This window comes from Mus musculus, chromosome 7 (genome assembly GCF_000001635.26).
Source record: "Mus musculus strain C57BL/6J chromosome 7, GRCm38.p6 C57BL/6J".
NCBI classification, from domain to species: domain Eukaryota; kingdom Metazoa; phylum Chordata; class Mammalia; order Rodentia; family Muridae; genus Mus; species Mus musculus.
This window is the reverse complement of record NC_000073.6, coordinates 43,292,153-43,315,062: the sequence shown is the minus strand read 5'-3', so window position 1 is coordinate 43,315,062 and position 22,910 is coordinate 43,292,153. Positions and strand designations below refer to the sequence as shown.

Here is a 22,910-nt window from a genome sequence, read left to right as displayed (position 1 = left end):
GCCTACAAACCAGAAGGCCTGAGTGCCAAAGATAAGTCACTGACAATTGTTATAGCCTGGGTCCTGAAAGCCCAACCAAGTTGGAATCTGACCAATTAAAGAGACAAATAGGGAAACAAACAGATAAAGGAGAAGTATTTAATTTATCCACCTTGAGGTTAGGAACAAGAGGCCCAGTATTACTATACCAAGCCTAAGAAAATTAAAAAAAATAAAATAAATAAAGTCTTGGGCTGGAGAGATGGCTCAGCGGTTAAGAGCACTGACTGCTTTTTCCGAAGGTCCTGAGTTCAAATTCCAGCAACCACATGGTGGCTCACAATCATCCGTAATGAGACCTGACGTCCTCTTTTGGTGTGTCTGAAGACAGCTACAGTGTACTTACATACAATAATAAATAAATCTTTAAGTGGGAGTGAGCAGGGGCGGAGCTGGAGGTCAACCAGAGTGAGCAGAGGTCCTAAAATCAAACTCCCAGCAACCACATGGTGGCTCACAACCATCAATACAGCTACAGTATACTCATATACATAAAATAAAGAAAGAAACCTTAAAAAAAAAGTCTTTAGATATTCCCAGATGCTTTCTGTCTTGGAAATCGAAAGTTTCTGTTAACCCATTAAAGGTTTTTTTTTTTTTCTTTCTCAAAAGCTTGCATAATTTAGGAAAATACAATTTTAAAACAATGGAGATCTATCTTGCCTAGTTTATCTTTCCACAATAGCAAAATGGGAGCTATGAGATTATATTCAGTTATGTAGCCCAGGTTGGCCTCAGACTCAGAGATCTGCCTTCCTCTGCCTCCAGAGTACTGGAATTAAAGGTATGAGCCAACTTCTTGATCAAGATTTAATTCTTTTTTTTTTTTTTTTGGCAGGATTTCTCCTGGCTGTCCTGGAACTTTCTCTATAGACTAGGCTGGCCTTGAACTCAGAGGTCTGCCTGACTCTCTCTACAGAGTGTTGGGACTAAAGACGTGTACCATCTCCACTGGGCAAGATATAAATTTTTATTTTATGTGTATGGGTGTTTTATCTGCACGAGTGTCTGTGTACCACTAGTGTGCTCGGTGTCTTTGGAGGTCAGAAGAGAGCGTCCGCTTGGAACAGGAGTTACAGATAGTTGTGAGCTGACGTGTGAGTGCTGGAATTGAGCCCTTAAGAGCAGTTTGGGCACTTACCTGTTAAGCTACCTCTCTATCATATCATCCCTTCTCCCCTGCAGAATTAGGTTTAAATAGAAAGCAAGAGGTATGTAACTAAGCAGTCTTACCAAGCAATCTTAGTTTGTGGCCCCTCGCTATCATTGTCTCCGACTGAAGTCTGTCCTGCAAAGTGGTCTAGGAAGTTGTCAGAACGGTGTGAAATCTGTTTTCCTGTGACAAGTCCCTGCTCTGACTGCCTCCTGGCTTCAGCACATCCTTTCTCCCATCATGGAATTTCTATTTCTGTGTTCCATTGTCTCAATAGTCTGTAGAGGAAGGGGCACAGAATGTCTCTTTAGACTATCATATTCCTGCCAGGCCTGTCACACCATATGGGAGACAGCTTTCAGACTTCCACTCAAAGGCGTTGCATTTAGCTGCCCGCCCACATGGAATCAAAGTTCCTGGATGGTGGCCTCCAACGTCCGGAGCTCACTCACGCCGCCACCACAGTTTCCAAGGAAACTGGAACCACCCGGTCTGCCATGCTGACTGCTGGCAGGCACACTCGGGTCAAAAGTGTTAGTGGGCATGCGCATTATTCTACTGGGCGTGGACATGTCCTGCCGGAAATCTAAAAGACACCGGAAATAGAGTGGCCGTGAAACCTTAAATGTTGTAGTCATTCGAGTGTTACTTCGCTGGCGGGTCCGCGAGGTGGTTTGGAACTTTTCCATCCGGGACTCTTCGGCTTCCGTGGGCGGAAGTCGCCGTCAGGCGTGCCGTGTGCAGAGCTCTCGGCCGGGCAGTGTGAGGTGAGTGGCGGCGGCGGCGGCGCAGGGGGTGGGAGGACGCAGTGCTGTGCCGAGCGCTGGTTTGTGCTGAAGGACTGGGCTGAGGCGGCTGCCGGGGCTCGTCAGATGGGGTGGGGGTCGCGTGGTGCGCTTTCACCCTGTTCCCGAGGGTTTCCCGTATCTTGGGTGTTTTGTCACTTCCCAATGTGCTCTCCTGTGGGTTTTCACGCAGTCGTCCATGAAAGTTGTCAGCTGAGGCCATTAGGGGGCGGGACTCAGTGAGTGGGCGCTGCACGCAGCGGGTCCCCGGGTGGGAGTCGGGAGCTTAAGGGCGAAGACTTTGAGGTGGCCTGTGCCCCACTCAAGCCGTGATTGGCGTAGGGGTCAGCAGAGGCAGCGATGGAGCCTAGGGCGGGAGTGGGATGCTTGTGAGGGCGACTCTGGTCGTTAGTGTTGGCGTGGCCAGTGACTGTGGCTTGATTCCGGTTAGCACTATGTGAAGAAAATCCCGTCGGCTTGACCAAAGTAGCAAGTGTCAAGACCACAGGTGTCGGAACTGCGAGTGCTCAGGCTCTCACGGATGAGGGAGGGAGAGAGGGAGGGAGGGAGGGGGTCCCACGCTTTGCATGCTGCCTAGTTATCTAGGCTGCTGAGCTCAAGAGATTTCTTCTAAGGTCCGTAAAAGTAGGGAATCTTGTTTTATGGGCTGCTTTTGGGTCTCCTTTTCCAACTAATTCGTTCCTACCTCTGGATGACCAGCATTATTGAAGGAATGATCCCAAATATTAAAAACACTTTCACTCTTTGGGGCACATTAGAGTCATACTTGGGAATCCTTTGGACATTATGTGCATCAGTGCTTGCCTGTCTTTGGGATCCTATACAGACGTTAAAGATCACTGGTTGGCAGTTGACCAAAATAATATTGGGCCGTTTTATTTGTACCCTAATGTTTGTGTTGATTTGGAGTGCTTAAAAAACTGTGTATTGGTCTGAGAGGAGTAAGTAGCTCATATCTTTAAATCCCAGCACTAATGGGGCCCAGGCAGTGAAAGTTAAAGGCTAGCCTGGTCTACATAGCAAGTTCAGGATAGCCAGAGCTAAATAATAGACCTTGTCTCAAATACAGACACACACACACACACACACACACTTACACATGGGAGCGGGGGAGGGGGCACACAGACAGACATGGAGTGGGGGAGTGAGGATTGGATAAGCCTGTTTTTCTTAATGTGTCTGTGTAGACGGGGAAATGTCTAGAAACTCACGCTACAATCAAAATTGGCTGTCATCCTGAGCGCTTTGTGCAACAGGAAACAGGAATGCTGTTTTTAGATGCTGACTACAGAAGGGACTGCATAGATATGGTGGCCAGGGTGTTCCTTAGAATGAAAACAGCTCGAATATGTACCCCTGTTCTTCTATTTAGTGACCTACGAGCAAATCAAGCAGAGTAGTAATGCATATGTGTAGCTAAAAAGTTTGTTTGAAATGCAATCAAAATTAAGTTGGCAACGTACTGATTTTTTGTAAGTATTTTACTTCCTTTCAGGCAGGTGCTGAGGGCTTAGTGAGCCTTCCCTAGCATGGCATTCTGGATCCCTACAATAAGCACCTATGTACTCATTTTGTAATGACTAAGTTAGTTAGCACATTGGTTTTCTACTAGTTAACATGTGAGTGCTGCAGTGTGTCCTTCCTTCCTAATGGATGGTTTTTTAATTTTTTGTTTGTTTTCTTTTGTTGTTTGTTTTAGAACCCAGACTAATAACAAGAGCAGGGCTTTTATGTATCCTCTACACTGCCTACACCTGTTCTTCCATATAGGCCCTCACCAATTCATGGTCAGATGTTTGGTTGTTGTCTTTTAGTGATTTCCGGTGTCTCTGAGACCACTGCAATCATTCAGGCCTAAGGATTTCCTTCTGTGCCACAGCTAGCCCTTCTTCAACGTCCATGACTCTTGAGGGATTTGGATTTGCTACGAAGAAAACGTCAAGAACAGAAGACAGAGGGGCCATGGCTGCAGATCCAAATTTCCAACAGAAGAGCCAGCCATTGGGTGCAGAGGAGCAGCCTGAGTCCTGTGAGGTAAGCAGGAGTGACTTCATGATTGGTTCTTCGGGTCTTCAGGGCAGACGCAGGAAGCTGCAGACTTCTGAGACCATCTTAATCTCGTTAGGAAGGGACTATATATAGCACACACTAAGTAATTACCCCTCACCCCCTTGCCCTCTCTTTCTTTGATACAGGGTCTTAATGTGAGGCTGGCCTGGAATTCTTTCATATAGCCCAGGCTGCTATCAAACTCAACTTTTTCTTTTTCTTTCCTTTCTTTTTTTTTTTTTTTTTTTTTTTTTTTTTTTTTTGCCTCAACCTCTCCAGTAGTGGGATTGTTACATGTCTATACCACTATAGATAATGTCTCATCTACTTAATGTCAAGTTCTTCTTCCTCTTGAGCCCTCTTTTTTTAGGTTTGTTCCTCTTTTACATCTTGCCATCCTCAGTTCTTTTTTCTTTTAAAGATTTTATTATGTGTGTGTGTGTGTACTCTGTAGCTGTTTCCAGACACACCAGAAGAAGGCATGATCCCATTACAGATGGTTGTGAGCCGCCCTGTGGTTGCTGGGAATTGAACTCAGGACCTCTGAAAGAGCAGTCAGTGCTCTTAACCACTGAGCCATCTCTCTAGATCCAATCCCCAGTTCTTAAAGCTTTCCTGCTGTGCCCATTCCTGTAAGAAATGATGCATCTGAGGAGGTAGAGTTTTCGTTTGTCAGTTCTTAGTCTCATGGATCTGTTTTAAGTTGCATGTTCTGTTTTAGGGAAAACAGAACAGGGTAACAAAGCAGGTATCCTGAAAATCCTGTAGTTGCAGGGAGGAGGGCGATGGAGGAGACTTAAGCCTTATATACAGGCATGAGGCCAGTGAGCCACAGTAGAAAGGGACAGCTGTGGGTGTAGCATTTTCAGAGAAACTGAGGAAGCCCAGTATTTCAGAGAAATCATGCTTAGTATGCTTTTGAACCAGCATCCGAGAAAGAGAAGGAAAAGTTAGTTTCCGTATTAGCACTCAGAAAAGCCTGAAGCTTAACAGTGAAGATCTGCAAGCACTGTTCTGAGGGAGCCTGTTAGGGTGATAATTATTCCTCCCAACTATTTACCATGTCTTCAGATGAATCTACTTTTCTGGTGGCTGTCCCCTGCCCAAGTAATGGTAGCCAGGAGTTGAATTAACTCTTCTCCGATGGGACAATAGTTTATAAAGTTCAGATCTTTGGAGCAGATCAGAATGTCCCATTTCCACCCTGAACTAGATAACAGCTGAGATTTCATTCTTTTAGACAGCAGGAAGTAGTTTTCCCTTAATGAGCCTTAATGAGCCTCAACGAGCTCCGAGACTGACACCTTTTTAAACGGTATTTTAAATCCGAAAGAGGAACAGTTGTGTTGGTCTGCGGTCTGGTTTTCCAGGGAAAGACTTTAAAGTTAGACTTTCAAAGGAAAGGGTCAGATTTCAGCCTCTCAGATTGCTAATCTCAATACCTAACTGTGTGTGCAATTCTTATCAGATCCCTCTTCCTGACAGCTGTGTCCAAAGAGACTCCAGCTGCCTGTTGGTCCATACATTTTTGCTTGATGCACAACTGTTTTGTTTTTTTTTTGAAGAGTAGTGTTACGGGTTAGATTTTCATTGTGCTAATATTTTCTCCAAGTGTTTGTATGTCCTGTTGATGGAGTTAGCAGCAGCGGAAGCAGCAGGGCTGGCTTCCTGTGTGCAGGCCCAGTCCTAATCCTCACAGGAGGCTCCTGAGCTGATGCTCTTGCCCCAGTCTAAAAAAGAGAAGTTGGGGCCCAGGTGACACAGCCAGTTGAACTCATGTGACCCAGCTGCCAGCCTGGCAGTGTGCTCCAGGGTCTGGCTGCCAATCCCATTCCCTGTCCCCTAAGTAGACTTCCTGGCCTTGGTGCTCTACACTCTGCATTGTCCTGCTAGCCCTCTATACTGTCATCTGAGAATTATTTTCCTTTCATGTGTCCAAGGCCCTTAGTCCCCAAATCACAGCTGCTTTGAATTTTTGTTGTGTCTCTTGCAGGAAGGAGCTCCTGGGGATGGGTGTATAAGCAAAAGCGCAGTAAATCACCAGACTAGACTCCTCCATGCATAGAAAGAAAAGGCTATTGGGGGGCAAACTGTAGTTGGGGGCAGGAGGAGAAGAGGAAAAAAAAAAGAGCAGGATTTATGTTAGCAGGGTGGGGTCTTTCAACTAATGCAGACTGTTCCCAAGTGACCAGGAGGCCAAGGTAGTTTTCCTTTGAGGGGGAAGATTAAAGATCGTTTCCAGTAAACAGAGACCCACTTTTAAACTAATGTTTACCCAGCCAAATTCTTTGTTTATCTCTGGGACTGCCGTTGGTAGGGCACTGCTGTGCTCTAAACTGGAGCTATTCAGGTAAATCCTAGAGACAAACACCATAGATTTAGGTGTTCACTTTTTTAACTTTTATTTCTTTTCTTTTTTTTTTTTTTTTGTCTGTTTTTTAAGACAGTGTTTCTTGGTATAGCTTTGGCTGTCCTGAACTCTCAATGTAGACCAGCTGGCCTTGAACTCAGAAATCTGCTTGTCTCCTTCCCAAGTGCTGGGACTAAAGGTGTGTGCCACCACTGCCTGGCTAGATTTAGGTGTTTAAGTAAATATCAGAGTTAATGTGCCTGTATTTGAATGTATCGTGGAAATGCTATTTCACTTTTTCTTGCATATATCTCTGGGTAGGCTTATATTGTGGGCTGGAAATCTCCTTGCTCTAAAACCTTCTGTCGTTTACTCTACCCCAAGGATGCTACCATTCAGATGTTTTACATATACATTGAGACAAGGTCTCACTGTATATCCCTGGCTGGGCTGGAACTCACTGTATAGTCCATGGTTAGCCTTCAACTCAGAGATTCACCTGCCTCTTCCTCCCAATTAAAGATGTGTACCATCATGTCTAACTAGTTTTCCATTTAAAGCATCTTATTACTTGTGTGTGTCGTATGATTATGTGATTGCCTTTTTTGTGGGCATGGAGCTCAGAGGACACTTTATAGAGTTAGTTCTTCTTTTTCCCTGTATGTGGGTTCCAGTGACCAAACTTGGGGTCAGGCTTGATAGGCAAGCACCTTTACCCACTGAGTCATCTCACTAGGCCCAATTACTGCTATTTATTGAATGAAAAATGAAATAAAAAGTGGAGGACATGACTTCTCCTAAAGTATGGGCAAGATTTTTATTGTAGATACAAGGGAGAAAGCAGGCAGAGGGAAGAGACCAGGATAAACATGGCCCACAGACTAAACCATGAGAGGAGAGAGGTAGGAGGGAGAGCAAGTTGGAAGCTGCCAGCCAGGGAAAAGAGGCCAAGAAAGTGTAGAGTTCTGTACAGATTCAGCTAGGATAAGGGAAGTGGAAGCCCTGCTGCTGGGACAGAGGTTTAGGATAGGAGGCAGGAGGCAGAACAAGAAGTGCTGGGAGGAGCCACAGGTACTGAGGAGTGCTGGGAGAGTTGGCCAGCATCTGTCTTGTTGTTTTTTAATAGATTCATTTTATGTATACGAGTACACTGTAGCTGTCTTCAGACACATCAGATCCCAGTACAGATGGTTGTGAGCCACCATGTGCTTGCTGGGAATTGAACTCAAGACCTCTAGAAGAGCAGTCAGTTAGATGGCTCTTAACTGCTGAGCCATCTCTCACTCCTCGACCATTTGTGGTTTGAGACTATTTATTTATTTAGCAAGATTCTTGCTAGATAGCCCTGGCTGTCCTGGAACTTGTTATGTAAACCAAACTGGACTCAAACTTACAGTAATTTGCCTATACCTCCCACATGCTGACATTAAAGGTGTGTTCTACCATACCTGGCTATTTATTTTTAAAGCTTTTAAAAATATTTATGTGTTGGCTGGAGAGATGGCTTAGCGTTTAAGAGCACTGATTGCTCTTCCAGAGGTCCTGAGCTCAATTTCCAGCAACCACATGGTGGCTCACAACCATCTGTAATGGAATATGATGCCCTTTTCTGGCGTGTCTGAAGACTGCAACAGTGTACTCACATATAAAATAAGTAAGTCTTTGAAAAAAATAAAGGTTAAAAAATTAAAAAAATATATTTATGTGTTTGTGCTTGCATGAGTTTGCACATGTACACTGTGTGCAAGCAGGTGCCTGAGGAGGCCAGATAGGATGTAGAATCCACTGAAACTGGAGTGAGCTACCATATGCTGGGAACTAAAACTATGACCTCTTAATTGCTGAGCTATCTCTCCAATACTTTTTATTTTTAATGTGCTGCTTCCCTCATTCTTTTGATAATTTTTAATATCATTATTTCTTTGTCACGTGTCACAAAGTGTGGATGTCAGAGGACAACTTCAGTTGGAAATCATTTCTTCCTACTCTGTGGGTCCTGGGCATAAAATTGTCAGTCTTGGTGGAGATACCTTTATCTACTGAGCTGTCTTTTAGCTCAGTTACTGTTCTTTTTTAAAGGATTCTAGGTTGCTAGCGAGATGACTCAGCAGTTAAGAACACTGCTGTTGAGCAGACGAAGCAGGTTCAGTTCCCAGTGTGGTAGCTCACAACTGTCTATCATCCAGTTCCAGGGGATCCCATGGCCTCTTCTGGCCTCCTGTGCATACGGCACACACATGGTGCATATGCATGCAGATGCAAAACACTCATAACATTTAAAAAAGTCTTTTAGGGCTGGAGAGATGGCTCAGCCATTAAAAGCACTGACTACTCTTCCAGAGGTCCTGAGTTCAATTCCCAGCAACCACATGGTGGCTCACAACCATCTGTATTGGGATCTTATGCCCTCTTCTGGTGTGTCTGAAGACAGCTACAGTATACTCATATACATAAAATAAATAAATAAATTTTTTAAATAAATCTTTTAAAAAGCAGGATTTCAATTTTTTTGTTTGTTTGTTTTTCGAGACAGGGTTTCTCTGTGTAGCCCTGGCTGTCCTGGAACTCACTTTGTAGACCAGGCTGGCCTCGAACTCAGAAATGCGCCTGCCTCTGCCTCCCGAGTGCTGGGATTAAAGGCGTGCGCCACCACCATGCCCGGCTTCAAAAATGTTTTGATGTTTGATTAGTGGCACATAGACCTGTTCTTGCACTTTTGTAGTATTTTGAAATGTGACTTTTCTGAATGGAGAGTATGAAAATTAGGCTTTCTGTGTCATTTCACTTTATCCTGTGCAATGTCTGCTGGTGTCTTCCATTCCTGTATTGTCTGGGTGTCATCAGCATGTCATGGTCCTTAACCGCTTTGTTCCCCTTCCCCAGTCACTCCCTCTCGTAGCTCAAAGTTCTCCACTCTCCTCAGTGTAAATTCCTTCCTTGTGAGAGAGGCAAGGCACAGAGTGAGAAAGTTTTCTTTTTCTTTTTGAGACAAGGTCTCACTGGGTAGCCCTTGCTGGGCCAGACTTAGTTCTGTAGACCAGGTTGTCCCCGAATTCACAGAAATCTGCCTGCCTCTTCCTTCAGAGTGGCTGTATTACTTGTAAAAGCTTAGTCCATATAAAATTGAATGAGCAAGGGACTTGTTTGTGTGGTTCAGGAAACAGGAAAAGCTAAGCTTCCTCCATGGCTCCCTCCACCGGAATGTCTAAAATTAGCCACACTAAAAATATCAAGTGTAGATGTGCCTGTGTCCCAAGGAAGCAGAGGAATGCTCTTGGAGCCACTGCTGAGAGTATCACTTAGGCCAGTTTGGAAAACTGCAGTCAAGTTTGTGAGGTGTGTTGTGTGACACCCAGCATTTCCACTGCTGGGGTAAATGCAGCGAGGTAGATAGAGCTGTGCAGGCTCAGCAGTCTTACTGATCACTGCTGGTCAGCTCATTGAGAGCAGGGCATTTGCTTGCAGATTTAATTTATATGTTCATAATATATGCTTGAGGTTACACTCTAGTGTCCATTTACTTTTTGAGCATCTACTTACCTGGTCTTTCTGCTCCTCACTCTTAGTCGTCTTTGTTTCTTGGTAGGGTCTTATATAGTCCAAACTAGCCTCAAACCCCCTGTGCAGTTCACAGTTGTCTTGAATCCCTCATCCTTCTGCCTCCACCTTCCAGGGCTTGGGATTATAGGCATAGACCACCACATATGGCTTTTTTTCTTTATTTTTTATTGCTGTTTGCTTACATTTTAGTATTTGTAAGGGACTTTGTTGATTTTCCTTTATGATATCTTTTTTACTTGTTTTTATTGTTTACATTATTTTACTGTTCATTTTTACTCTTTATAGTTATCAGTGTTTGTTCCTTCTGAGTTTTTTGATATGTTAACTTTTTTCTTTATTCACTTAAAAAAAATTCTCAAACTAGCTGTAGAGCTGAGGCCAGCTCTGAACTCTTGTGTTTTTGAGTCAAAGGCTCCCCATGCTTCTCCCAGTTATTAAGGCTTTGAAGTCTTAGCATATTGGTTATCTGAAGGCTCCACTGTCATGAGCTGATCATCTGTTAAAGGTAGCTGTGAATTTTGGAGGTGCATGCATTCTCGGGAGCTTGTTTTGGTTTTGGTACAGGTTTTCTCTCTCTTGTTCTGGCTGTGCTGAAACTTACTATGTAGATCCAGCTGGCCTCAAACTCAGAGGTCCATCTGCCAACTGCCTTAGAAGTGCTGAAATCCAAACTGTGTACCACTAAGCCCAGCTGTGCAGGCATTCCATCCACAGGATGAAATATATTGAAAATTGTTGACTCCTCCAAAGGAAACTTCTCATGGTAATATAATTAATTGATATTTTCCCTATTAGGCATTCCAATGGAATATTTCTGGAATTATCCATTGTAGTCACAGTGATATGCCTGACATGTTAATGTAAGGAATTTTAATACAGAATATATTTTACACAGAGAAGCAGCATGTAAGTGACAGTGCTTTGCCTGTTGGCGGGTGTCACTTGTGTCAGACTAGAAGATCTGTCAAAAGTACTTGCAGCTCAGAAAGAAATAGCACGTGCTCAGTTATGCCTGTGGGGACCTGAAGGGTGTCAGTGTTGTATTATTAAGATGTTCATACATAAGTAAAAGTAGAATGAATTGTGTTTCTAACCCCTTCTTTGAGTAACTTCAGCATATTCCCATCCTGCTCATCCCTTTCCATTGCTAGGTTATTGGGTAACCAAATACTAAAGGCTATCCTTTTCTTTGTGTGTTGGAATTTATCCCAGAGATGATCACCTTTTTATATAACCATAAGTTATTTTTAACATCACTGTTCCTGCTTATACTATCATATGCATAGTCTCCCTCAAAAGGTCCAGCCAAGTGCCCACACATATAGAGTCACTAAAAAGTATTTTAGTCTTTTAATCTCTTATTTTTTCTCCTGTGTTAATTACTTCTTAAGAACTTGTTATTCTAAAGAATAACTTGGGTTATCCTTTAGATTGTGACAGGTTTTAGATTTGGCTCAGTTACTTTTTGTTGGTGTCACTTACATGCACTCTGGTCCTTATAGTTCTGGTAAGCTGGTGTCTAATATAAACATGTACTGTCTAGTGTGATGGTGACACATGGCAATAGCTGCTGTTGGCTGAGGGAGACTCAGAGCAACACTGTGCACTGTGTAACTTGAGTCCATATCAGAGGGGTATTTCATTTTGTATGTATGATGAGTGTTTTTGCTTTTATGTTAATGTGCACAGTGTGTGTGCCTAATGCTTTTAGGAACCAGATGAGACCATCAGATCCCCTTAAACTGGAGTTACAGATGGTTGTGAGGCACCATGTAGGTGCTAGAAATTGAACCAGGTACTCTGTAAGAACAAGTGTTCTAAACTGCTAGGTCATCTTTCCAGCCCTGTTTTTTGTTTTTGTTTTCCCTCTTCTGCCTTTTATAGTCCAAGATCTCATACCCTAAGAATGGTCTCTTCTGTAATTAGGACAGGTCTTCCCACATTAAGTTAACAATTAACAGTGACCATCACAAGCTATAGTCAGGTAGACCAAGGATCCTGAGTTGACCTGTAGAAAATAGTTTCAAGAGGTGTCCATATGAACTTAATTTGGAGTTTCTGAAGCCAAGGGCCATAAAGACACCCAAAACCTGTGAGAGCTTTGGAAGATGGAGTCAAGCTTACATTTATTAGCACTAGCTATATGTAAGATTTTGTGGTCTTTGAAATTACCATGTTCAAGTGATGTAATCTGTGTCTAAGGTTGGTGTATTTATTTTTGAGTATTCTTTTCGAGGTGGTATGAGAAGTCTTATGAGGTACATTGTACAAGTGTACAGAGAGCAAGGAGTGTTAAGATAAATTGCAGGTACATTTCTTACTTTTCTCACCTGGGCAAAATACTTAATGGAAACATCTTGAGAAATTATTACACAGAGCTAGAAGGATAACTGCAGTTTTAGACCATCCTGATTTATATAACAAGTTCTGGGCCAGTGAGTTCCAGGCCAGTCGGGCCACAGAATGAAACTCTGTTTGAAGAGAAGAGGAGGGAAGGAGAGAGAGAATTGTTGATTTTTGTACTAGGGATCAGGAGGTAGGAAGCTTGTTTTCATAGTTGATCGGTAAGCAGCTACATGTATAACTAAGAAGACCTTATTACAAGAGAGGGTTCTTGGTTACTTCTGCTTTAGTATACAACCTCAAGAGAAAAAATTAAAGTTAAGGACAATGACCAATCTCTGTATCTTCATCTTTGAAGGGGATTAGGGTAGTTTAGACTGGTCCTCTTTGAGTACTATGTGCTAATCTGTAGAGGAAGGTAGGTGACCCAGAGTCAAGAAGACAGATCCAGAATGAAGTCAGAGATGTCAGGTTTCATCTGGCATTTAGTTTCCAAGCAAGAAGTCAATACTTAAAGCAGCTTCTAAATGCCAATTTCATAATGTTGCATCCAGTGGATCCAGCATAACTAACCTGGGATATTGTTGCTTAATGTTGTGCTGTGTGTTCTTTCTTAGACTATTAAAAAGAAATCCTTTTCTAATGTACTTAAGAAATGTGATTGTGCCCGGGCATGGTGGCGCATGCCTTTAATCCCAGCACTTGGGAGGCAGAGGCAGGCAGATTTCTGAGTTCGAGGCCAGCCTGGTCTACAAAGTGAGTTCCAGGACAGCCAGGGCTACACAGAGAAAACCTGTCTCGAAACCCCCCAACCCCCCCAAAAAAGAAAGAAAGAAATGTGGTTGTGTATGATGGATGGAAGGATTGGTTCCTTTATAAGCATTCTCTATCTCCCCAAATTAATGAAAAGTAGATATTTTGTGAAAAATATGTGAAATATCATTAAAAACTTAACCTTATATATATAACTTTTCCATTTGCCAATGACGAGTCATTCACAGTGAACTGTGGTACATTGTTACAGAGATGGATGTCCTTTGAGGATGTAACTGTGAACTTCAGCCAGGAGGAGTGGCAGCATCTGGACTCCGCCCAGAGATGCCTGTACCAGGAGGTGATGCTGGAGATCTACAGCCACCTCTTGGCAGTGGGTGAGCACGGCTGGCTGGGGACCCAGGGTGGACCTTATTGAGGAAAGATGTTCTTCCTTCTCTTTCCAAAGCATAGTGAGGTATCAGAAGTGTAATCTCTGTCAGTCTCTGTCTCTCTTCCTTCCTCCCTTCCCCGTCCCCTCTGTGCATGTGTATGTGTGTGCGTGCATGCGTGTGTATTTACTTCATTTGTCCTGGTGCTTCATTTCTTTTGTTCACCTACTAGGATTTATACAAAATAAGAGTGTTGACTTGGTTTTCCCAATGAGGTAGTGCAAAGCTTCATTGCATCATCTCTAAAAGATAAGAAACTACCCCAAAACCCAATATCCTTTTGATTAACAGGGTATTCCATTCCCAGTCCTGGAGTCATCTTTAGGATGGAAAAAGGAAAGGAGGCACAGACAGCAAAGGCTGAATTCCCAGGCCAGAGATGTCAAGGTGAGCCATTGCTTCCCAAGTCGGGTAGATTTCATGATGCCTTTGTCAGTTGTCTCACCAAGTCCTCAGTGGTGGTCACTATTAGGTTGTTTTCTCCTTGGAGTTTTTATTTTTATAATAAATTCAGTCCATTTATCATTGATGTGAGGCGATGTGAGACTTTCTGAAAGATGAGTTTGTGGGATGAGCTTGTCTGTCCATGGAGAGGAGTAAACCTAAGTGGACTACCTCAGGCATTTTCTTCTTACAGTGACCGGTTATATTCCCATGCGTATGTGCACAAGAATTATTTGCACATCTTGTTTGTGAACACCTGGCAAGTTGGTTAATATATTGCTCAAGTAATGGGGAAAGAACTGGTTGTAATTTGTGTCTTCTACTATCTGACTTTTGAATTAGTATATTGTCTTTTGGGTTCTTACTGTCATTTGTGTTGTGTCTATGATTTGCTTTCTGTGTTTGTCTCTGATTTCATTGATTTTCTTTCCTAGACTGGTTCATTTTTTCCAGTTAGTTGTGGCACCTTAGGCTTGGTGTTAATAGGTTTGCCTTGAAGGCTCTGTTTATTCTGAACAAGCAGTTCTCATTGTTGTATTATGATAGACTTCTTAGTCCTTGAGCTTACAGTCTCTCATGCCTTGTTTAGATATGTGAGCACAGTTCCTCTAAGATGGTCCCTTTCCTTCATTTTTGGAGATCAGAAATTGGGATCTTCTTCATTCAAATCAGAAAGGCCTTTTGTTTGACTAATCATTTTTTTCTCTTATGGGCCTCTGAACTATTTTCTCTTGATACTTTATTTTGTTATCTTGCAATTCCTACTTGTTTTTCTTTTTGAATACACAATTTTTTTTCTACTAATTGTTAGTTAGCACCATCAACATCATTAGAACCTGATTTAGGCATTAATGTTCAATCTCAGTCCATCTGTATGATTTATTCATCCTCCATCCTATTCACTCTGCTTATTCCTCCATCTCTTTCTGTTTGTAGAAAAATCAGGAAATGATACCTTACCACAGAAAGCATCTGGGAAAACATCAGTTTATAGCAATGTGGCAAGTGAAGTGACAAGAGATGGTTCATGGTGTTCCCTTTTACAAGAACTATGGCAGGGTGCTGACATTACAAAGAGAGGTCAACAAAACCAGATTCTACTCTTCCCTCCTGGTTCTTTCCTCAAGAAAACTCTGAGCAAAAATAGTGATCATGAATATCAAAAGCCCAGGGAAACCATTCCTTTGGGACCCTACCTCATTTCAACACAAGAGGGTCTTCCACAATATCACTCACTTCCAAAAAGTTTGGATGTAAGCCTAGGAGCAAATGGTCATAATGAAAGAGATCAGCTCATTGACATTGTTGCATCCAGTCAACTCCTTATACCAGGCTCCTGTAATGCTAACTGTGTGGTTACTCATGGAGGAGAAGAATCATACAGAAGTACTGGGAATGGAGATGTTCTCAGCCATAAACAACCACTGATCTATGGAAACCGTTTTCAGGTGAAAGCAGATCAAAGTTCTCAGTGCCAGGAGGTACTCTATGCCATATCTTTGCATAAACCTGAGATCACTCTCACTGTGGACAGACCTATTGTTTCCTACAATGGTGGAAAGGCTTTCCTTTATGTGTCAGATTCACTGAGCCATCCATTCCAGCTGAAGGTGGACCGTGTAGTTCATACTGGAGGAGACCCTTACAAGTGTAGCAGCTGTGAGAAATCCTTTTGTAATGCAGCTGCACTCCAACAGCACGAGCAAATTCACACAGAAGAGAAACTGTATGTGTGTACTCTGTGTGGAAAAGCCTTCAGTGATGGGTCAGCTTTCTATGAACATGAATTGATTCACAAGAATCACACACCTTTTATCTGTGACATTTGTGGGAAGGCCTTCTTACGTAAATCAGAGTTGACATCCCATAAACAATGTCACAATGGAGAGAAGCCTTACAAATGCAATGACTGTGAGAAGTCATTTAAATTTCCATCCCAACTGAAGGTGCATCATCAGATTCATACGGGTGAGAAGCCTTATGAATGCCGTGAATGTGGGAAGTCATTCAGTAAAACAGCCAAACTCAAGGTGCATCAACGGATTCACACAGGGGAGAAACCTTATGTGTGTTCTCAATGTGGAAAGGCCTTCAATCAGAAATCAATACTAGACCGGCATGAGAAGCTTCACCCTGGGGAGAAGCCTTACAAATGCAATGACTGTGGGAAGTCATTTAATTACCCATCCCAACTGAAGGTGCATTGCCATAGTCACACAGGGGAGAAGCCTTACAAGTGCCATGAGTGTGGGAAATCATTTAACTTTCCATGTGAACTAAAGGTGCATTATCAGAATCACACGGGAGAGAAGCCGTACAAATGCCGTGAATGTTGGAAACTGTTCAGTAAAATGTCCCAACTGAAGGCACATTATCGAGTTCACACAGGAGAAAGACCTTATAAGTGCAGCCACTGTGGGAAAGCCTTCTCTACTAAGGAACAAGTCCAAGAGCATGAGCGAATCCACACAGGAGAGAAACCCTTTGTGTGCACTGAATGTGGAAAAGCCTTCAGTAGCAGGTCATCTTTTCGTAAGCATCAGTTAATTCACACTAAAGAGAAACCTTTTGTCTCTCAGAAATGTGAGACAGGCCTCCAGGAGGCTACTTTGATACCCCATCAGCAACTTCATATTGGTGAGAAGCCTTACAAATGCCCTGATTGTGGGAAGTTGTTTAATTATCCATCCCAATTGAAGTCACATTATCAAATCCACACAGGAGAGAAGCCTTGTAAATGTCCTGACTGTGGGAAATCATTTAGTAAAACATCTCAACTGAAGGCACATTCTCGAATACACACAGGGGAAAGGCCTTATGTGTGTTCTGTGTGTGGGAAGGCCTTCAAACAGTTGTCAACATTGAGTAGACATGAAAAAATTCACATGGTGGAAAAGCCTTACAAATGTAGTTTCTGTGGGAAGTCCTTTTGCTCTCCATCTGAACTGAAGGTGCATCTTCTAATTCACACAGGGGAGAGACCTTATAAATGCAGCAGCTGTTGGAAAGCCTTTTGTACTAAGGTCCAACTCCAAGAACATGAGCGAATTCACACAGGAGAGAGACCTTATGTGTGCACTCATTGTGGGAAAGCCTTTAGAAGCAGGTCAGTTTTCTCTAAACATAAGTTGATTCACAGGAAGGAAACACCTTTTATCTGTGAGAGATGTGGGAAAGTGTTCTTACAGAAGTCAGAGTTGACATCTCATCTACAAACTCATATTGAAGACAAACCTTAAGGAATGTCAAGACTGGAAAATGGTTTAGTCAGATACACAATAGAGTGTGTATCATCAAATTCATACAAGACGCCTTCCAAATGCAGCAACTGGGAAAGTCTTGGCTTCTAATGCCCAACTCTGACAGTATGAACAAATGAGTTCATCTAGGAGAGACCTTTGTGCTCTGAATGTGAAAAAGTCTTCAGTAGCACATTAACTTTATAAAATCAAATGTCTCATACTAGCATGAGACCATTGTCTCTCACAATGTGGGTCACATTTGGTATTGGGTAGAGAAACTCATTGAGTAGGCTTTGGAATGTCATGACTTGGAAATTATTTCTGTATCAGAGATTAGTCCCATCATCAGTTCATAGATGGGGATGCCCTAAGTGTTCTAAATGAAGGAAGGTCCTTAACAGGTCACAATTCAACATATATATTATACAACTCATACCACAATTAGTTTTTTACAGGTGCTGTTCTACATAACAGGTTTTACTGAGAAATGAATTCCTAGCTTATTAGCATATTCCAAAATGAAATTTCTTTATTTACTTGAAGTTCATTTTATGCTGAGATCTAATTGCACATTGCCTAATATTACAGAAAACAAATTTGTTTAATCTATTGATTGTTTATATAGCAAACATGCATGAGGAATGTCACAAATTAATAATGATAAGCACACATTTATATTTGTCTTGTTAAACATGAATTTCATTTCACATTGACCTTGACTAGTTTTAGAAGTGTTTTTGTAGAATGTAAGATAAGATACATTTTACTAAAGTATTGGAAAGTTTAAGGAAATTTAAGTCATTAAGATATTGTCATTAATTAAGTCATTAAGATATCCCCATTTGTTGTGGGAGTCCAGTAAAACCCTTAAGTGCCAGCCATGTAAAGGGTGTTTTTATAAATGGGCATATGTATGTATGTATGTATGTATGAAATATATATATATATGTTTGTAAGTATATGTACACATGTGCCTGTATTTAGTCAGTGCCTGTATGGACTTGTATGTAATCTCAAAATTTTGTGGATTTTTCTATAGAATTAACTGCAAAATAGAAAGCAGTAGTTTATTATTAAAAGGTACATTCATTTATCTTGTATATATATGTATGTACATGTGCTGCTAGGTATATGTGGCTGTCAGATAAGTACATCAATGAGAGTCATTGATCTCGCACCATGTGGATCCTGGGGATTGAATTTGGATTTATTAGACTTGGTAAAGTCATCTTTACCCACCGAGCCATCGTGCTCTGTAGTTATTTTTATTTAACAGTTTCCATATTGAGCTTGCACCATCAATTTTTTTATTATATGGATTTCTTTGAATAAATGAGGTCTTAAGGCATTCACTGTTCATATTGCTTTTTTCTTTTGAAATTAGCTTGGGTCTAAGCAGCTTTTTTTCCTTTCTATCTGTAGCATGTGTGATAATATTGGAACCAACAATTCGGTCATATTTTTAAAAGCTATTTGTGTGTGAATGCTGGTATTGTGAGCCATGGAGTTAAGAAGACAACTTCCAGGAGTCCTTGCATACAGAATCTGTCTTTTCAGACACTGCATTTCATGGTCCAAGATAGTTGTGTGAGCGCTTCCAGAAGATACTCTCTCTTCTCCACCATCTATCCATCTTGACGTAGGAGTGCTTTAAATAAAGATGTGCACCACAGCATCTGGGTTTTGGGGACTGAATTTAGTTTTGTTTTGTTTTTGTTTTTCGAGACCGGGTTTCTCTGTGTAGTCCTGGCTGTCCTGGAGCTCACTCTATAGACCAGGCTGGTCTCGAACTCAGAAATCTGCCTGCCTCTGCCTGCCAAGAGCTGGGATTAAAGGCATATGCCACCACCGCCCAGCCTGAATTTAGGTTTTAAGGTGTGTATTTCACCCTTTCTCCCACTGGGCCATCTTACCAATCCTTTATATATGTTCATGCAGGATATATACCAAGAGTCAACAAATCATGGATATTACATAAATGTGGCCTATGAATTTTTTTTAATGTAAAGTTTGTAGGCTAGAAAGATGACTGAGTTTGTCAAGCCTGAGGACCTGTTGTATCCTCAAGACACAGATAAAAAGCTGAGCAAAGTGGTGTGTGCCTGAAAACTTGATGGTGGGGGAGTCAAGACAGTAGGATCCACAGAACTTGCTATCACCCAGCCTAGTGAGATTGGCTTATTCCAGGTTCAGTGAGAAACTTTATTTCAGAAACTAGGATGGAGAGATGGCTCAGCAGTTAGGTGTGCTCGCTCTTCTTCCAAAGGATCTGAGTTCAGTTCCCAGCACCAATGCAGGTGGCTCACAACTGTCTAAAGCAGGGTATATGATGTTGTGTTCTGCACACATGTAGCATACATTCTGCACAGAAACACACATAAGTAATAATAAAAAGAGATGTTTAAAAAATAAGTTGTAGAATAAGGAAGACACCATAGTTGGCCTGTGGCCTCCACATTACATGTGTACACATGAACCACAAAGGGAAAAAAACCCATAAAAATAAAAAACGATTTTGTTAGGATATAATTTCATTTGTATATGTATTTAACAATTTATATGCTTTATTTTGTGGTGCAGTTTCAGGGAACATTGAGAGAGGTCTGGGGACAGGCCTCATCTAATCCTGAGTTCACAGTGGGGATCCACAGGCCATGGGCTTCCAAGATTGCGAGTCCTTGGTTTCTTCTGTCTCCCCTTATCATCTGGGGTGTTCAGGCATGGATGCTTATTTCTTATATGCACATCTCCATATCCCCACCTCTGCCCCTCCCCCCCGAAAACCCAGCAGATTGCAAGCTTTCTCTTCTAGAAAGCTGCATCTTCCTGGTGGTTCCATGTCTCTGCCTACATACCTTCTTCGGGGTATGGTATGGTAATTCCTTTGTTCTTTCCCTCCAAGCCTCTATCCCTCTTGGTCTCTTGCTCACCCTCTCCCACCCCTGCCCCTTTCCGAGCAGGAATCTAGTCATTTGGGTTTTTTGGTTTTTTTTTGTTGTTGTTGTTGTTTTGGTTTTTTGGTGGTTTTTTTTTTTTTTTTGCCATAGACTGAAGAATCTGGAGGGTAAATGGTAGATTGGCTTTGGAATTGATGGTCTGAGGGGAAACGGGGTTTCTTGGGGCATGTTCATAGCTTTGTGAAAATGTTGGTTAGCTTTACAGCTAAGAGGTGAGTCGCTTATTTAGTGTGAAGCCCTTGAAGTCAAACTGAGGGTTCATGAATATAACTGAATTACCAGGGAAACAGCTTCTATTACAATGATAAGAAAAGCCTAGATTTGAACCCTGTTGTCTGTTGGTAATCTCAGCTCAAGCATTGTGCTTTCTATTTCCCCACAACCTTTTCTATTATGTGCATGATAGAGAATTCTCTCATGATAGAGAATGTCATCTGATTTGATTAAAAAAAAAAAAAACCAACCCACCTGCTAGCCCCCACATTCCCCAAGCTTACCTTGCACACCCTTGGATAGTTCTAAGAATTTAGCATAACATGGTAATGTCATGGGCTCATCCCCTGGATGCATTGGGAAACTGTTCTCAGTAGTTAAATGGGGTACAGGCAAACACCCCTCGAAATAGCCCTAGAGCAGCAGAGAGAATTGGAAGCTCACGGCATTCAGATGACAAGCGGGCCAGGATCTCAGTGTTGATGTAGAAAACCCACATCTTTCACCTTAAAAGGGAATAAGAGAGAGTTTATTCTAGAGCCAAATTTGAGTGATGATGGCCTGGGAACACAGATTTGGGTTACCCCAAATTCCATGTCCAAGTGTGGAAGCAAGCTTCACAAAGTTTTGTAGTTTATAGAACAAAGAAAGTCATCAAGGCAATTAAAAATATATTGTATATCAGAAAGGTGGTCACGGCATGGTGGAGGAAGGTCTCCTATAGGTCTCAGATGCTATCTGATGACATTCTTAGCTTTTGGATTGGTGGAATCTAGTGGTCTGCTAAAATAACAGGTTCCAAAGAAGGTTTTCTCTTATTAGCCACGGATGTATGTTCTGACACAGGGAGCATAGAATGGCTATTCCAGGGGCTAAAGCTAGCCTCAGATGGGACTGGAGGGATGGTTCAGCAGTTAAAGGACACTGGCTGCTTTTCCAGAGGCCCAAGTTCAACTTCCAGCACTCATGTGGTAGCTCACAGGTATCTATAATCCCAGATCCAAGGGATTGGATACCCTCTGGCTGCTACATGCACTTGCTGCCTGGACATACATACAGGCAAAACAGCCATAAAATAAAACAAATATAAAAACAAAAGCTTAGTCAAAGATAATGTGATTAGCCTATGGACCTGCAGCATTGCAACTTCTCCACATCATTACACTTCTAATCAGTCTCTGATCGCTGCTGCTTTCTAGGAATTATTATACCAGCAATTATTACACATTATTTCTAGGAATCATTTCCTGTTGAGCATTGGATTCCCCTCCTCTATCATTTGAGAGACTTCTATTTTGACCTTCTTGATCTATTGCCATAACTTTAAGATAGTATGTTTACCTCTCAGACTCGCTCGCCCATGTCTATCCTCAGACCACGGTAACGATCTTTTGCCTACTTCTTTATCAAGCAGGTCATCAACCCTTCCTTTGAAATTTACCTCACTCATTTACACTTAAAACAGAGAAGGAGTTTTTGGTTTGTTTTTCCCCTCTACCTGTAAGGGCTTTCCCTACGTCTGTTCCTTGATTCACTCCAGGAACCATGGTCTAAAACCCATATTAATAGGTATGGCAAGGTACCTGGAAAGGCAAGGGTTTGATAAGATTCCATTACTAATATTTTCTCTCTGTATGCAAGGGATTGTAGTAAAGAAACTGCCAATGTGTTCACTCGTTATTATCAGGGAGAAAGAAGAGCAGAGAGGAAAGGTGGGGAGTTGCCAGGGCTATGGGAGCAAAGAAGATAGCAAGATTGGTGGAAAGAGTTGCCAGTTATAAGGGGTTATGCTGTGAGAGGAGGGCAGGTTAGTTGGAATAGCCTAGGAACTAGCGTGGAGCTCTTATCTGTTGGAAGTCTGTTAATAGAGAACTAGATGTCCTCGCCGGAGACTAGGGGACTATAGGAATCGGCAAGAAAGTAATGGCTTTTTCTGGCAAACAGAAATCCACTTTACAAGGTTTTTGAGGAATGCTGAGTGTTGACCAGGTTGGAGTCCTGTCTAAGTCATTTTGGGGAATTGGGACCTGACTGTAATGTCTACAGACATGTAAGGGGGAAGATATCACAGTCATGGGGGATGTGGCTACCCTGCATGGTACCCCAGAAACCCACACTGTCGCTTGTCCCCATTGAACAATTTTTACCTGGGGTGGACATCAATGCCCAGTATGGTTCTCAACCAGAGGTGATATTCTGTTCCCTCATTTGCGAGGTGGCTGCTCTAGCCTTTTTCAAGAACCAGGCCCCTACCTAGAAAAGCTCATTCACATGGTAGGATGAGAAACCTCTACTTGAAGATGCAATTCTAAGGCAGTTGAATTAAATTTCACATAATCCTATAGGGTTCAGCCCAGCCTGCTATATCTGGTCTTCTAATTGGCCTTGCACACACAACAGGGACAGTCAGAATGAGAGGATGAGCCTGTGGTGGGGTGACAGGCATGCCTGACCATACCTGGTTTATATGGTGCTGGGATGGATAGGTGGAACAAAGGGCTTCTTCCATGTTAGGCTGGCATTCTACCAACTGAGTTATAGCCTCAGC

The 22,910-nt window shown here is 42.3% G+C and overlaps 1 protein-coding gene across 8 annotated transcripts; it reads left to right on the top strand.

Moving 5' to 3' along the window:
* Window positions 1–1,762: 1,762 nt before the first annotated feature.
* Zfp715 (zinc finger protein 715) lies at window positions 1,763–18,541 on the top strand. 8 transcript variants are annotated; one of them, NM_027264.4, is made up of 5 exons: window positions 1,763–1,959; window positions 3,878–4,032; window positions 13,326–13,452; window positions 13,798–13,893; window positions 14,887–18,540. In NM_027264.4, exons 2-5 carry the CDS (start codon window positions 3,898–3,900, stop codon window positions 17,187–17,189), a joined length of 2,661 nt encoding a protein of 886 aa, NP_081540.3. In that variant the 5' UTR covers window positions 1,763–1,959; window positions 3,878–3,897; the 3' UTR covers window positions 17,190–18,540. The 8 variants fall into 8 exon arrangements, with proteins under 8 accessions (NP_081540.3, NP_001344741.1, NP_001344740.1 ...); NM_001357812.1 differs by having other exon boundaries at window positions 3,813–4,032; NM_001357811.1 differs by having other exon boundaries at window positions 1,763–2,069.
* The last annotated feature ends 4,369 nt before the right edge of the window (window positions 18,542–22,910 follow it).